The sequence below is a fragment of the Symphalangus syndactylus genome, chromosome 2, assembly GCF_028878055.3.
Source record: "Symphalangus syndactylus isolate Jambi chromosome 2, NHGRI_mSymSyn1-v2.1_pri, whole genome shotgun sequence".
Classification (NCBI taxonomy): Eukaryota; Metazoa; Chordata; class Mammalia; order Primates; family Hylobatidae; genus Symphalangus; species Symphalangus syndactylus.
The window spans coordinates 76,749,959-76,766,487 of NC_072424.2; the positions used below are offsets into that span (position 1 = coordinate 76,749,959).

At 37.1% G+C, this 16,529-nt stretch overlaps 1 protein-coding gene across 6 annotated transcripts in view; it reads right to left on the bottom strand.

Annotated features, from left to right (window-relative positions):
* Nucleotides 1-467: 467 nt before the first annotated feature.
* FBXL4 (F-box and leucine rich repeat protein 4) overlaps nucleotides 468-16,529 on the bottom strand; it is a 71,312-nt gene continuing 55,250 nt past the window's right edge. For all 6 annotated transcript variants that reach the window (XM_055259536.2, XM_055259530.2, XM_063619756.1 and 3 more), the window contains 3 exons: nucleotides 7,055-7,126; nucleotides 1,958-2,270; nucleotides 468-986 (listed from right to left, as the gene is read on the bottom strand). In XM_055259536.2, the coding sequence (XP_055115511.2) occupies nucleotides 823-986; nucleotides 1,958-2,270; nucleotides 7,055-7,126 (549 nt within the window). In that variant the 3' untranslated portion in view covers nucleotides 468-822. The remainder of the gene's footprint in view (nucleotides 987-1,957; nucleotides 2,271-7,054; nucleotides 7,127-16,529) is intronic.

Below are 16,529 nucleotides of genomic sequence, written 5' to 3' on the forward strand. Positions count from 1 at the left end.
ACAGTTGGAAAGCTTTTTTTATTTAGTAGTTTACCTCTTATTCTTGATTATACCCAAATTTTTATATTGGCATTATCCAGTAGTGAAAGAGACAAAAATATCAGAAGAAAAGTGGAAACACTACAATTTTTTTTAAGAGAAAGGGACTTGCTATATTGCCCAGGTTGGAGTGCAGTGGCTGTTCACAGATGCAATCATAAGTACACTGGAGTCTCAAAATCCCATCTCAAGTAATCCTCCTGCCTCCACCTCCTGTGTCGCTAGGACTACAAGTGTGTGCCACCACACCTGGCTAGAAAAACTACAAATTTTCCAGTTGAACAGTTAATCCAGAGAAATAACCAAATAGCTGGAAAAGCATGTCTCTTTCTCTAACTAGCTCTGACCATTTTGTACATACCGAACAAAACACTTGCCAGGTCACAGGCTTAATAAGACATCCTTACACGGAGGTGTAAAAAATTAACTTTTTTTTGCATAAATGCCACGATACTTTATTGCTCAGCGTTCCTTTGAAAATAAGTTAGCATGTTTCCATGTTATTCTTTTATCAATCATATTATTGACTAAAGCATATCACTGATTAACATAAGGTAAAAATAATATCATCCACTCATATTCTTGAAGAGAAGTGCTTGCAGTATTTTATGAAAACATTTGTGCACATTTTTACTTGATTTAATGGACAATTTCATATTTTTCTTTACAATCTGCAAATGTCTTAATTCTTACCATTAAAACAACTAAAAACAAAACCCAAAACCAATCCCAAAATTAAACCCCAACAAAGCACATTAATTTTAATACAGAACATATATTAAGTCACTGAGTAAAGCTCTTTTTTATGAACACTTTTGGAAAGGTTGCATTCAGTTCTAGCACAGCTCTGTTATCAATCTGCGAACAGAAGGACACATCAAGTAAAGAAAGATCTTTACAAGATTCCAGGAGTTTTCTTAAGGATGCCGGACTTACCATTCTTGTTCCTATTTAAGGGGAAAAAAAAAACAAAACAAAACACCTTAAGTATAACATTTATATAATGTGCTAACAATGAATCCATCCATGATTTATTGTTTGTAATGAACTTAAAATAACCCTTTACAAATTAAAATCATTTTTTCAAATGTGACTTCATATTGAAATGGTTGTTAAAAAAGTAAAAGTTGAATTTTCCAGCCAATTTAGCATCTAGGACCTGAATCTTGCCAATATCCTACCCACTATCTTCATTCCTACCTCCTACCCCTTCAAATCAGCTCCTCCAGACTTTCCTATTTCTTTCACCCCAGTTCAAAATGGTTTTCACCATGCATTTGATGTAAAATGTGCAAGTGCGATGTGACTTCACAAAGTATCAATTGTGTGGACAATGATAACTACTGTGACACTGCTAGCACCCCTGGCTAAAAGTAAGAAGTAACAAAATTACACAGGGTTCCTTTCTGATGAATGCAGTAAGGATTCAAGAAATCCCAGAGCTGGAAAAGATTTTCAATAGATCTGCCTGGGGTAGAACTATTCCTAAACGCTAGAATTATCAGGGATAAAGATTTCACGATATTCCTTAACCAAGAATTTAAATTAAGAAACTTAAAAAAACTAGCTTGAATTCATTATACAAATGAATTAATTTCTTTTCTCTCCTTAATAAAAACAGAGAGCGCAGCTCATGTAAATTCTCACTCTTACAAGTAGACCAAGAATTAATGGTTATAGTTTTTTACAGTTTCAACTATAAAGTTCTGTTACTGTCCTCACTATTTTATTAAAGTACATATATAATTATTCCCTATATTAACTGATCTATCTTGCATTTCCTATCAACCCAAGCAGTCTTATCAGCACAAAATTCTTATTGTATCCAAATTTTTTTTTTTCCTTACAAAAAGTCTGAGATTGGCTTTTATGTCAAGGAAACAGACATTTAAAACAAATTTATATATTGTATCCTTACCTAATATGTCCAGCTGCTGTAACCTGGTACAATTACATGCCAATTCTTCAATGTCTGTGTCACATACAGATCTGTTAGCTGTAAGAAAGAGTTTTTGCAAGTTTGGGAGCTGGCGTGCCAGTCTGGTGAAGCACCCGGTGCTGCTCTGCAGAGTTGGGCACCAGCCAAGGTCAAGTTCCTCCAGAAGTGGACACCCAGAAGCCAGTTCTGCTATTCCATTCTCAGTAATATTCTTACATCTCCACAGATCCAGGGTCCGGAGTTCTTTACACTTGGCTCCTATCATGCTAGCTATCACATCATAGTCTTCAATCTGGAAATCAAATAATTCCAATCTTTTACGTGTTATGCTCAGACATGCAAATTGTTTAGAGTAAGTCAGATTCTTAATTATAACCTATTGCTTTGCTTCCATGTAAACAAATCCACATCCTTGTTAATACAGATCTGCCCACTCACCTCACGGATCTGCCACTGTTTCATAAAACAGCCAGGAGTACTCATTTATTTAAAAATCCATTTAAGAGAACTCCAGACAGAAGATGTTAATGAATTAAATCCCAAGGCAGTCTGATGTCTTCAGTCTCTCATGAAGAATTAAAGGATTATGTGTTCTTCTTTTATGCCCACCATTTCAACCTTGCTGCTGCTACTCATTGACAGCATCTACTTTCCTCCATTTTATATATGGCTAATGTACTTTGGCAGGTATATAAGATCTCCTTGATGTGCATCTGGTAGGCTCTAAAACACTATGTGGAAATGCTGATAATACTAATAAGGATACTAGTTTTGGTTTAAATGAGGCATTTGGGGACTGCATATACAACATGAAAATAATTTAGATTACAATATGTTAATCAACTGTCAGTTATTGGAGGTGTCCAGTGCTTACCTCATGATTACAGGATAAGACTCTACTAATCAAGGATTAAACATTTCAGTTATTGGGCTTTACATGCTTTAATAATGTTTCTTTAAATAGGTTATTTTAAGAGGTTCATTTGATTTTGCTAAAATCAGATATTAAAATTATCACAAGAAATCAAAAGGAAACAAAATAGTAAACAATTACAATGATTATTTCCTTTTGTTCTTTTGTTTAATTGTATTTTCAACAAACATCTATGCACCACTCCAGATGCTAGGACCAGCAGTAAACTGAAAAAAGGAAACACTGTCCACATTTTTAGGAAAGACACACAGACTAATTAAGGAAAAAATACATTCAAAGAGTGACATATAGTGGGAAAATAATAAAACAGAGTGATGAGAGAGTGATCAGAGTGTCAGGGGTTGAGGGAAGAGGTAGTAATTGCTGAAATCTCCAGGAATAAGGTTGATGCATTCGAGGAACAAAAATGAGATCCATATAGTCCAAAGGTGGTGAGGGAGAGGGCGGGCTATGGAGGGCAGAGTCACGCAGTGGCCATGCCACTTAGACCATGAAGGAGTTAGATTTTTCTTTCAAGTACTAACGAAGTCAATGGAGGGTTCTAAGCAAAGGAGTGACATATTATTTACATAAAAACTGACAAAACCACCTCTGGCTTCTGTCTGGAGGATGGGCCTATAGTGGGGAGGAACAGAGGAGGAAGCTCATTGAAGAGGCCTGCAACAGTGTAAAGGACAGATGACAGGGACTTGGATTAAGGTGGCAATGGTGGAATGGAGAAATCCGACAGATCTGGGGCTGCATTTTTGAGTTAGAACCAAAGGCTGACAGATTAGATATAGCGGTAATGATTTCTAAGGTTCTGGATGTCAGTGTATGTATGGTGGAATCATGTGGAAGTCTATGAGAAACAGGTTTGGGGGAACATATCTCCTTAAGTGAGTATACCTGAACAATACAAAACTGTGGGTTTGATAATTAGGGCAGACAATAAGCTTATTTAGAAAAAAAAAAATTAAAAAACTTTCTGAAACCCATGATTCTGACTGTGCCCAATTTGTGCCTGGGCAATCTCAGTGGCATTTGAACAAATTCTCTACCAGCATAGAACACAGTGAGAAATTCCTTCAAGAGTTTTTTGTTGTTGTTGTGAAATTTTCACAGCACTACTCATGCCAAATTCAGAGCTGGGAAAATAAAAATGAAACTAAATACTTTTTACTGGAACAAAGGCAACCTCCTTTATTAACTATAATTCCTTCTAAATTTTAGATATTATGCAGGACTCTTTTTTCCCCAAAAATATTAGACGTATTTATTTTCTTATTCATTATCTAATTTTAAAAATAAGGCAAATGTCACAGAGGAACTATCAGCAAGAATTTAAGTGACCTGACCAGGATCACATAATTAGTAGGAAACTTAAGAAAGTAGCAGGTAGGTCTCAGGATTCTTTAATTTAGGCAACTTTAAATTACTTCAATCAGCATTATATAATAGTGGAATTTAAACTTTTAAAAGTCATTTTTAAAAGTAAAAAGAAATAGATAAAATTTGTCTCTTTCCCAATCAAGAGGAAAAATAAATATTTCTAAGTAGTCCTAAAATATGTAAAATGTTTACGGCATTGACTAGAATATTCAGGTTTATTACAGGTGAGACATTACTCTTCAGAAGTTCTTGTCACTGCAAATCTGTCTAACTGGCACTTGTGGCCAAAGATTAGTTTCAGAAAAAAAGTGACACAACTAATTTAGTATCTACATTAAACTCACCACAGAGAAAGTATGCCATAAGGTGAATACTCAGTGAAGGTATATAATAGATCACGATCACCATGGGAAAGTCAGCACAGTGCTCTATGCATGTATACTGTGAACAGTTGCTTCATAAATATCACAAATCTAAAAATTGCTATTATATTGACAGTCAACAATAAAATGTAATATGGAAAATGTAATATAGAAAAATGAGTTCAGTAGTCAGCAAGGTTTGAAAACACTGGTTTTAGCAAAGGTAAACAGTTTCTTTGTTGTAGGACACACCACTGTAAAACTCTAAGACCAGGCTGGAGTGCAGTGGTATAACCATAGCTCACTGCAGCCTCGAACTTCTGGGCTCAAGCAATCCTCCTCCATCAGCCTCCAGAGTAGTTGGGACTATAGGTGTGAGCAACCATACCTGGCTTCCTAATTTCATTAGGAATCTCCACTCCACCCCCAAATACACAGCCTTTAAAATTGATTATCCTTTAGAGCTAATTTTCCATGGGTCAACTCTGGAAAATGCTAATTTAAAATAATATAATTTCAATTATAAGCATATATATAATTCCAACATTAAAGAGTCTATGGCCAGAGGCTTGATTTTCTAAGGAATGTTGCTCCAGTTTAACAAGCAGAATAAGGTACGTTTAAGCAAAGTTAAACGGTCCTTACCAATCTAAAGAGGGCAGGCTAGCAATAAAGAAGATCCAAGTGGCAGTAACTGGCTGGTTTGTTGTGGCAGAAACTGCCATCAAATGTCACTAGGCCCATCAAGAAGAGTCACTAGAGAGACCCACAGAAGCCTATCAAATGGCTTACTATGGAAAGAATTTGACCAGAAGTGAGGAAAATCTAGTGGGCTCCCAAGACTGTTTCTAGAGACTGAGATGGCCTGAGCCCATACTTGGGGTTTAATAAGACCTAACCACAAGATTTTAAAGACCATGGGGACACGGAGATAAATATGTCATCATAAGAGGCCTACTTAGTCTACACTGCCAAATCTTGGGGCATTTCTGAAGCCACACTGAGCTCTAAGAGGTGTTCAAATGGTACTTATTTTAGGTCAGGGACCCTGTCTATTGACTCTAATAAAGTATTTCTCAAAATGTAAGGTTACTTAAAGCAAATACTCCCTAGCATACCAGAAGTTTTCTAGAATCTTGCAATTATTTTGCTTATTCAAGTCTTCCTACTAAGTGAATGCAAGGCAGAAATTGAATGGTCTGGGGATCCCCTAAACCTACACTGTTTTAGGGAACCGGGGAGGAAGTGAGGAGGAATGAATTCTTCCAGTCAGTTACACTGGAAGATTCACTTATGCTATGTGTGCACACAAACACACACATGCACACCTTCTCCACACAAGATTTCTATTGTCCTTTATGTCTCAGTATTATTTAAAAGCTATATAATTATGTGGTTTAAAGGATTTAACTCTTCCCATGAGCTCTTTCAAGGGTACATAAAATCATATTTTAAATCTGGAAGGACTAGGCTGGGCACGGTGGCTCACACCTGTAATCCCAGCACTTTGGGAGGCCAAGGCGGGCGGATCACAAGGTCAGGAGTTTAAGACCAGCCTGCCCAATATGGTGAAACCCAAGACCAGCCTGCCCAATATGGTGAAACCCAAGACCAGCCTGCCCAATATGGTGAAACCCCATCTCTACTAAAAATACAAAAAAATTAGCCAGGCGTAGTGGCACATGCCTGTAATCCCAGCTACTCGGGAGGTTGAGGCAGGAGAATTGCCTGAATCCGGGAGACGGAGATTGCAGTGAGTCAAGATCGCGCTGCTGCACTCCAGCCTGGGCAACAGAGCAAAACTCCGTCTCAAAAAAAAAAAAATCTGGAAGGACTTTGAAGCTTATCTAGTCCAACAGTCCCTAGGCTTTTATATTTCACAGACCAGTAAAATTTCCACACACAAAAAAGAGTTCCAACACAGGGTGTTAATCTTTCTGTTTTGACCACTAAGGACAGTAAAACAAACACAAAAACAAACAGATAAAATAAACCTATCTATTATCATTAAAATTTCAAGAAAAGTATCTCAGGATTTAAAAGCTAAAATGAGCTTAGTGAAAAACTTACTGAACTATTGGCATTTGGGTATGACTAACACCTTAGTTTGTGAAGAAACCTAGAGAGGTGATTAGCTTGTCGGAGACAACATCTTGCTTGAGGCAGAACTATACTCTATTCCACCACACTATACTTCTTTCCTTGCTCTCCTGGATAAATAATGTCAGTGTTTCAAAGACATACTTTCCAATTTAAGAAAAATGTTTGAAAGCAAGGGACAAAGAAGAGAACCATAAATCTGAAAAACTGTGGGTGTGTGTGGGGTAGGGTGAGTCAGGATACATTTCACCCATAGGAAGAAAAAGAGAACAAGTAACTGAGTAGTATAAAGAATTCTCAAACACTTACCATGACACAACTGCCCAAACTGAGGTGCTGAAGCTCTGAACAGAAGTTCAAAATGCTGAGCAGTGCTGTTTGCTGCCATTAGGGACCACATCAGAGGCAAATATGGAAAGTGAATGAAAGTGAAACAAAGAGAAGAGGTCAATTAGACATTAAAGGCTGTCACTGCTTTTCCTGAAATGCAGCTCAAAAGCTAGGTTACAGAGTCCACAAATGCCATTTAATGAGTCCCCGGAGGCTCCACCATTGATTGGCTTGGAGTCAAGGTAATCATTACTAGTCTCCATGTAAGTAATCACTTTGTATATGGTTTTGGATGCCCTAAAGATACCTATATTTCCTATGACCTCTCGGTTCATTTCCCAAAGGTAAGCAATTTGAAAGTCTGGCTAAGATAGAACAAGACAAGCTAAACCACTCCTCCCTCCAAAAACAAAAACAAAAAGACAAAAAACCCACAGCAGGCTGGTGACACTCCTGAAGAACGGCTGCAGCTCTGACATTCACTGATCAGCGGCAGCCTGACGGAACTGCCAATAGAGTTACCCCAAATCAGGATTGAGCTGGTGACTTTAATGTCAAAGGATTCTCTTTGCTGACAAGGATACCAACAACCACTGAGCACCTGTCAGTAGCAACATGCTGACTGAAATATATATAACATGCACTTTCTAGTCATGTTCCTTCCATTTAAGCCCATCTATCCTGTGCAATGAAAACGGTCTCACCACTAAAGAAACCCAAAGACTGCTACATAATCATGGCACCCTAAAATATTTTTTTAAACAAGTCTGCTATGAAAAATTGTGAAAAACAAAATAATGCAAGATATTCAAATTCCTAATTTTTCTTTTATCAATTGAGAAAACTATTCAAACTTACATGGCAAAATATCTTATACATTTTTAAATAGATTTAAAAATTAAGATATTATACAACTGCTGTAAAAATCTGTTCCAAGTGATCAGAAACTAAAAAATATCAGTTGAGGGAAAGGTGAAGAATGTGTCAATGAAAATGTAAAACATTTGGTCAAATCCCAGATAAAGATTCGCATTGAGAAAATAAAGTAATAAAATATTTCTCAAAATGTAAGGTTACTTAAAGCAAAAATAATAATAGTTACAACAGGCCACAGAGGACTATTATACTTAAGTCTAATTATTTCATTATTGAGCATTTCTTTGAATTTAAACAAAAAAAGTTTATATTGATTTTATACTTAAGTTTCAACATAACAACATTTACAAAACAATCCCATGTAGCTCTCAGAATGTTAACATTAGAAAGGGTATATTAAGATAATTTAATTTTCAGGTTCTTCACAATACTTAGCCATGTTAACTAATTAACAGACAGGAACATAACATTAGGTTTGTTTTTTTTTAATTACAGGACCATATCCATATTAAAAGGTTGTTTTATAAGATTTTCCCTTAAGTAAAATCCAGAGAATATTAGAATTTTTAGAAAGAATCTCATAAATTCTTGTTGGTAAGAAATTTTAAATTAAAAAAATACACATACATACAGATAAATACACACATACATATAATTCACAGAACTTGTTTGGTAATTTATTTTTAAATTACTTACTATGAAGAATCTCAAATACACAAACAACTATAGGTTCCAATATAACACCCATGTAGCCACCACTCAGTTTTATCAACTCTTAACATTTTGACATTCTTTGCTTATCTGGCTACATTGTTGTATGGCTCCATCTATTCACATACTTCCTCAGAGGTAAACTTTATCATGACTTGGTGTTTAAAACATGCTTGAAAATATGTAACTTTACAATACATTATGTATCCATAAGTAGCAAATAATACTGTTCTACATGGTTTCTCTATAAATGGTATTATGATGTGAATATACTTCTGCATCTTCTTCATCAGTGTGAGGGATCTGTCCATGTTCATACATATAGCTCTAGTCCACTAATCTTTAATGAAACTTGTTTGGTAATTTATTTTTAAATTACTTACTATGAAGAATCTCAAATATACAAGCAAGCGTAGGGTCCAAAAGAATGCCCATAATAACCATGTAGCCACCACTCAATTTATCAACTCAGTATTTTGTTTACCTCACTATATTTTTGTATCCCTCCATCCATTCACGTACTTCCTCAGAGGTAACCTTTATTATGACTTGGTGTTTAAAACATGCTTGAGGCCGGGCGCGGTGGCTCACGCTTGTAATCCCAGCACTTTGGGAGGCCGAGGCGGGCGGATCATGAGGTCAGGAGATCGAGACCACAGTGAAACCCCGTCTCTACTAAAAATACAAAAAATTAGCCGGGCGTGGTGGCGGGCGCCTGTAGTCCCAGCTACTCGGAGAGGCTGAGGCAGGAGAATGGCGTGAACCCGGGAGGCGGAGCTTGCAGTGAGCCGAGATTGCGCCACTGCACTCCAGCCTGGGCGACAGAGCGAGACTCCGTCTCAAAAAAAAAAAAAAAAAAAAAAAAAAAAAATGCTTGAAAATATACAATTTTACTATACGTTATGTATCCATAAGTAGCATATAATATTAACATTAGAAATTGTATAATATTCCATTATGCAAATATATTATAGCATACACTCTCATTTGATATTTAGTGGCTTACAATTTTCACCATTACAAAGAGTGTTAGAATAAACATTCCTTTATGTGCTTCCTTGTGCATTTATAGAAGAGTATTTCTCTAGAGAACATACCAGAAGGAGAATTTCCAGGTGTTTATGTATTCTTTGACTTTATTTGGCTTTGCAAAATAGCTCTTCTGCGTGCTTAACCTATTCTCCCATCAGTACTGTAAGACTGTTAGGTCCCCACATCTTTACCAACATACGTAGACTCTTCATCCTTTTTAATGTCTGCCTGTCTCATGAGTACAGCATGGTATAATTTGCATTAGTATGATTACTAGTGAGACTGAAGATCTTTTCATATGTTCATTGGCCATTCATATTTCCTGCTCTGTAAATTGCTTAATCACATCCTTTGCTGATTTTTCTTTCCATTGGGTTGTTTCTTCCTTCTTGCCTTCTGGAATTCTTTATTCATGCTGGATACCAATCTTTGTCAGTTATATCAGCTATAAATACCTTCTCTGAGGCATGTCTTTTCACTGTTTACTGGATTTTCTGAGATGTGAACATTTTAAATTTTAATATGACTATATTAAATGTGTCATTAATCCTTTTCCCCCTTATGTTTGTATTCTGTTGTTTTTTCCAAAAAGTTCTTCTTTAGCTAAGGAAGAATCTAAGATTCTTCTTTTTTAAAATCAGAGTTTTAGAGTCTTTCTTTTTTGCACTTAGGTTTTTAACCCAACTACAATCGATTCTTATATGGTAGGATATCAAATTTCATTTTCCCCACATTGTTCCAGTTCGATTTATTGAAGACTTCATTGTATCCACTGATTTGTAATGCTTTCTGTCACATATAAGGTTTCCATATATGCATGAGTCTACTTCTGGGTCATTTTGTTTCACTGGTCTATTTTCCATTCCCTGCACCAACATTTCTGTCTTAATTATTATAGTTCATAAGTCTTTAAATCTAGTATGGCAAATAGCTTTTCCTCATTCTTCAAACATCTCTTAGCTGCTGTTGGCCCTTTGCTCTTTCATGTGAACTTTAGAATCACCTTAAAGGTTTTAGTTTTTACCTTTTAGAAATAATACAAAAAGATTAATTTTTCTTAAATTAATCTCCCCTCCATGGTCATTAGTTAATTTACTAGCATTTTATCAATTTCTGTGTCATAATTTTTTTATACCTGATACTTCCTTACAGAATTTGTCTTTTTGTTGAGAAATATTTTTAATCATTCTTTTACTGTCTACAGGTGATAAAATCTTAACAACAAACATTTATTGAGTACTTATTAACATGTCAAGCAGCATTGCTGTAAATCCTTTATATATATAAATCCTCACAACAATCCTATTCACTCATCCATTCATTTAATAAACAGTTATTGCATGCCTATATGTGTTAGGCACTGTTTAGGCACTTGGGATGTAACAGTGAACAGAACAGTTAACAACCTATAAGGTAAATATCGTTATTTACCTATCCTATCATTATAAATGGGGAATCAGAATGACAGAAAGTTACATAACTTAGTTTAATATTTACCCTCAATCTTTTTTTAAAATAAATTTTATTGTGCATATTTGAGATTTTCCCTCAATCTAGAACGAAAGTTTAGCTAGACTTTGAATTTTCAGATGACAGTTACCTTCTTTCAACACTCTGAAAACATTACTCCATTGCTTATCAGTCTCTTACTTGATAAGAAGTCACTGTCAATCTAATTGTTTTCCTCTGCAGGTAATGTAACTTTTGTCTCTGATAGCTCTTGTCCCTTTTTGATCTCCTGCAATTACATCACAATCTGTCTAAAAATGTATTTTCATTTATTTTGTTTAAAACCCCAAGTGCCCATTTTGATCTGAAGACTCGTATCTCTCTTCATGAAAGATGATGATTCTTAACAATTCTCTCTTCAAATATTACTTTTTTTCTACCATTCCTTCCATTTTTTTCTTCAGTAACTTCTATTCAATGAACACTGGAGTATAACACTGGAGTCTCCTAGTACCAGCAGTTAGAGTTGTTTGAAAAATATGTCCACGTTATTCTATATGCTCTCCTTCCAGAGGTGGAGCTTAATTCCTCTCCCTTTGAGAGAGTGGGCTTAACTTAGCGACTCACTTTTAACAAACAGTATATTGTAGAGGTGATACAGGTCACTTTCAATATTACATTCATGATGGTTAATTTTATGTATCAGCCTTACTAGGCCATGGGGTGCCCAGATATTTAGTTAAACATAATTCTGGGTGTTTGTTTGTTTTTGAGATGGAGTCTCACTCTGTCCCCAGGCTGGAGCACAGTGGCACAATCTCAGCTCACTGCAACCTCCGACTCCCTGGTTTAAGCAATTCCCCCGCCTCAGCCTCCCGAGTGGCTGGGGTTACAGGCACGTGCCACCACGCCCAGCTAATTTTTTTTTTTTTTTGAGACGGAGTCTCGCTCTGTCGCCCAGGCTGGAGTGCAGTGGCGCGATCTCGGCTCACTGCAAGCTCCGCCTCCTGGGTTCACGCCATTCTCCTGCCTCAGCCTCTCTGAGTAGCTGGGACTACAGGCGCCCGCCACGACGCCCGGCTAATTTTTTTGTATTTTTAGTAGAGACGGGGTTTCACCGTGGTCTCGATCTCCTGACCTCGTGATCCGCCCGCCTCGGCCTCCCAAAGTGCTGGGATTACAAGCCACCGCGCCCGGCCGCTAATTTTTATATTATGCAGAGATGGGGTTTCACCATGTTGGCCAGAATGGTCTCGATCTCCTGACCTCATGATCCACCCGCCTTGGCCTCCTAAAGTGCTGAAATTACAGGTGTGAGTCGCTGCGCCCTGCCAATTCTGGGTGTTTCTGTGAGGTTGTTTTTGGGTGAGATTAACATTTAAATCAGTAGACTGAATAAAGCACATTGCCCTACCTAATGTGGGTGGGCCTCACCTGATCAGTTGAAGGCCTGAATAGAAAAAACAGGCTGACCCTCCCTCAAATAAGAGAGAATTCTTCCAAATTCAGGGAAAAAACCAATGTCTGATGGCCTTCAAACTGGGACACTGGTTTCTTCCTGAATTTGGTTGTAAACTGAAACATCAGCTCTTCCTGGGTCTTAAGCCTGCTACCTGTCAGACTACAACTACACTATCAGCTCTCCTGGGTTTCCAGCTTGCCAATTTGTCCTGCAGATTTTGAGACTCGCCAGCCTCATTATCATGTCAGCCAATTCCTTATAATAAATATCTTTATCTCCTATTGGTTCTGATTTGGAACCCTCCTAATACAATTATAAAAAGGCTGTGGCTCCTGTCTTGGCTTCCTCCCTCCCAACTTGTTCCCTTGGGGGAAGCCAGCTGCCATGTCATGAGGACACTCAGGCAGCCTATGGAGAGGCCTGTGTGGATAGAACAGGGGCCTCTGGTCACAAGCTGAAGGGGAACTGTAGCAACATCCCTGAAGTTTGGAGGCTGAGCCACCAGCCATAGTCAAGCCTTGAGATGAGTGGAACACCAGATAACAACCTGGCTGCAACCTCCTTATAGACCCTGAGCCAAAACTACCCAGCTAAACCACTCCCAGATTCCTGACCCACAGAAAATGTGTGAGATAACACATGTAGGTTGTTTTAAGCCACTAATTTTGAAGCAATTGATATATAGCAATAGATAAATAACAGAGTCACTAGTATACAGTAGGCACAATATATATTTATTAAATGAGTAGGACTGCCTTGCCTTAGGAGTAAATGAAAGAGAGAGAGAGAGAAAGATTGATTGAGATTGTGTGGGTGTGTATAAAACTTACAGCAGTGTCTGACATACCTTTTACAAATTTGAGTACAATCCTCAGACTTCTCTTCTAATTTAGCAATCCTGTGTCCAATTTAGAATTTATCACATCTATTGATTATTTCCTAATGACTATACTTTATTTGCTAGATTTCTAATCAGTTTTTTTCACAGCTATGTGTCCTTGTTTTAGTCTATTCATGTTTCAAAATTTCTAGTTCTTTTTCACAAGGTACTTTCACTTATTTATTTGAACTGCTATCTCCTGACCCCATCTTTTTTTATTCCTCCTTGTCTAAGGGTCTTGCACATTGCTCCCTTCTAGAACCAGAACTTCTGCTGAAGGTATAGAGGTCCTGCTCTGCAGTGGCACTGCGGATACTGCAGGACCAGTAGAAGGCTTAGCTCAGTTCTAACTAGGAGGCATGGCCAATGCCAAGTCACTAAATACTTTTTGGTATATCTGCCCAGAACAAAATCTCTTCTTTCTCTAAGACTTCCATCCAAACTCCTGGGTGGGGTGGCTTGGAACACTGTCACCTAGCTGATTATCCCCAGACTGGGACAATAAGATTCTCATGATACAGTTTGAGATAAATTCCCTATACAATCAGTTCTTTGAATTAAAAGAGTAAGGCCAGGTGTGGTGGCTTACACCTATAATCCTAACTCTCTGGAAGGCCAAGAAGGGAGGATAGCTTGAGCCCCGGATTTCAAAACCAGCCTGGGCAACATGGTGCGACCTCATCTCTACAAAAAATATAAATAAATAAAAATAAAAAAAATTAGCCAGGCATAGTGGCACATGCCTGTGGTCCCAGCTACTTGGGAGGCTGAGGTGGGAAGACTGCTTGAGACCAGGAGGTCAAGGCTGCAATGAGCTGTGATCATGCCACTGTATTCCAGCCTAAGCGAATGAGCAAGAACCTGTCTACAAAAGAAACAAACAAAAAAAGTAAGATAATGGTAAGAAAAAATATTTATTGTCAAGAATACTATATTAACCTGTCTGGACAGTTCTTCAGAGAAATCACAACTTTTGCTTATTGTGTATCTTAAAGATTGTAACTTTAAGGCACAGACCTAACAGCATATCCTCCTAACTCACTTTTGAACTAAAGTCGAATTATATATGTGTAGAAAACATTTGTGAAATGGTAGATACATTATTTTCTCTGGCAGAATTTCAAGTCATAGAAGAGGAATTCACAGCAAATATTTTACAGTAACTTGTATCAGTCTGTACAGTAAACTGGGAATTAAAAAATCATTTAATATTAGAACTATCATTTTTAAAATCCTCAGCTTGAAAAGGAACTAACATAGAACAAAAGAGGTTTATGTTGAATGATATAACTGATCTTTGCTGAATAAGAGATGTGAGATCAAATGCTGAGACCAAGATATTGCGAGATGGAGGTGATGGTAATGGAAAGAACAACGATGACTTTGGAAGAGATACTGTGAGGAATTAACAAGAGGTCAAATAGAGATAAATCAAAGGGCTGACAGGTAACACTGAGGTGAGTACGCACAAATTAACACAGTTTCATGGCTTTCTCCAGCAAAGCTCATCAGCGAAAGCCAGAGACTGTGGGAGTACCCAGGTTTAGTGAACATGCCTATGGAATCAGTTTACAATGTCTTTAAATCCAGTTAACCCGTTTCCTCCTAAAATATCTTTAAAATATTCTTTCTCCATGCTATCAGTATTCAGAATTAAAATGTTGTTACTGATGTCAAAGCAAAGAGAATAAACTATGGAGAAATTAACTCTTCATTTCCAGATGCAAAAGGACCTGATTTTGTAGAGACCACCAACTCAATAGTTTGGAGCAGGAGCTGGCAAACTACTGTCCACAGGCCAAATCCAGCCTACTGCCTGTTTCTGTAAATAAAGTTTTATTGGAACACAGACATACCCAGTCATTAATGTATTGTTTGTGACTGTTTTCACACTACAACAGCAGAACTGAGTAGCTGTGATAGAGCCCATAGGGCCTGCAAGGCCTAAAGTATTTACTACCTAGCCCTTCACAGAAAAAGTTTACCAGGAGAACAAAACAATTCTACTATAATGAGTATATGCAGCACTGCTACATATCTAGAACACACAAATGGATAGATCAAAGCTATATTATTAGGTGTACTGTGAAAATGGCATAGTATTTTATTTATTCAGAAATGAAAAGTGAAAACTTCTATGAACCTCTTATTTAAGACATAAAGTATCTTTCAGGTCCCCAAGTCTACACATTCTGCTGGTTAGGTCTCAAAAACTCATTCAATAGAAGTACAAGAGTAGTTCTATAAAACTAAAATATAATTAAAATAGCAGCTTTAATAGTGCAAGGCAGCAGATTCATTTTCAAATGAGTTTGTAATTTTCAAACAAAGGGCAACCTTACTTAAACAACTATGGCAAGGCATTCACTAAGGAGTGACTGGGTCCATGATAATTTCTTCTACAGAATTACCGAAACATACTCTAGGTGCATGCTGTCATCTAGCAGTAGAATACATGTTCATAAACAAAGATTTATTTTACATTCCATCTAAAATCTACCTATTAACCCTGTTCAGCAGCTTCAAAACCCAATGAATAAATTCAAGTAATAAATTCAACAACTCCCCACACATAAGAAGCATACGCTTCTTAACCTGGGACCAAACTGGAAGAGTAAACACATAATTAAATATTCAAGTGGGTCATATGACACTCAGCCATTGTGAAATGCCAAAGGTAAAGAAGTAAACAGCAAAATATTATAACAAGTTATAACTGGAGAGAAAAGCAAGAGACAAGTTCAACGTGAACAGTTTTTATTAATGCAATTAGGCAAAAACAACTGTAAAGTATGCTTATAGCATCAGGGTTCCGGACCTTCCTCTACAACTCAGAAAAGGACTATAAAGGAATTAGTCCATAAACACCATACTCCAATGATTATAACAGGAGGAAGACTGTTTCCTCCTACTTTCACAACTGCCTTCTTGTTTGTTTAGCAAGTTTATTCCCCCTAGTGTCCTTTAGTGAAGCCTCCAAATACTCAGACTACTACAGTGACTACAATGACTATTGCTAAGAAAATGATTTCACTTTGGAAGGC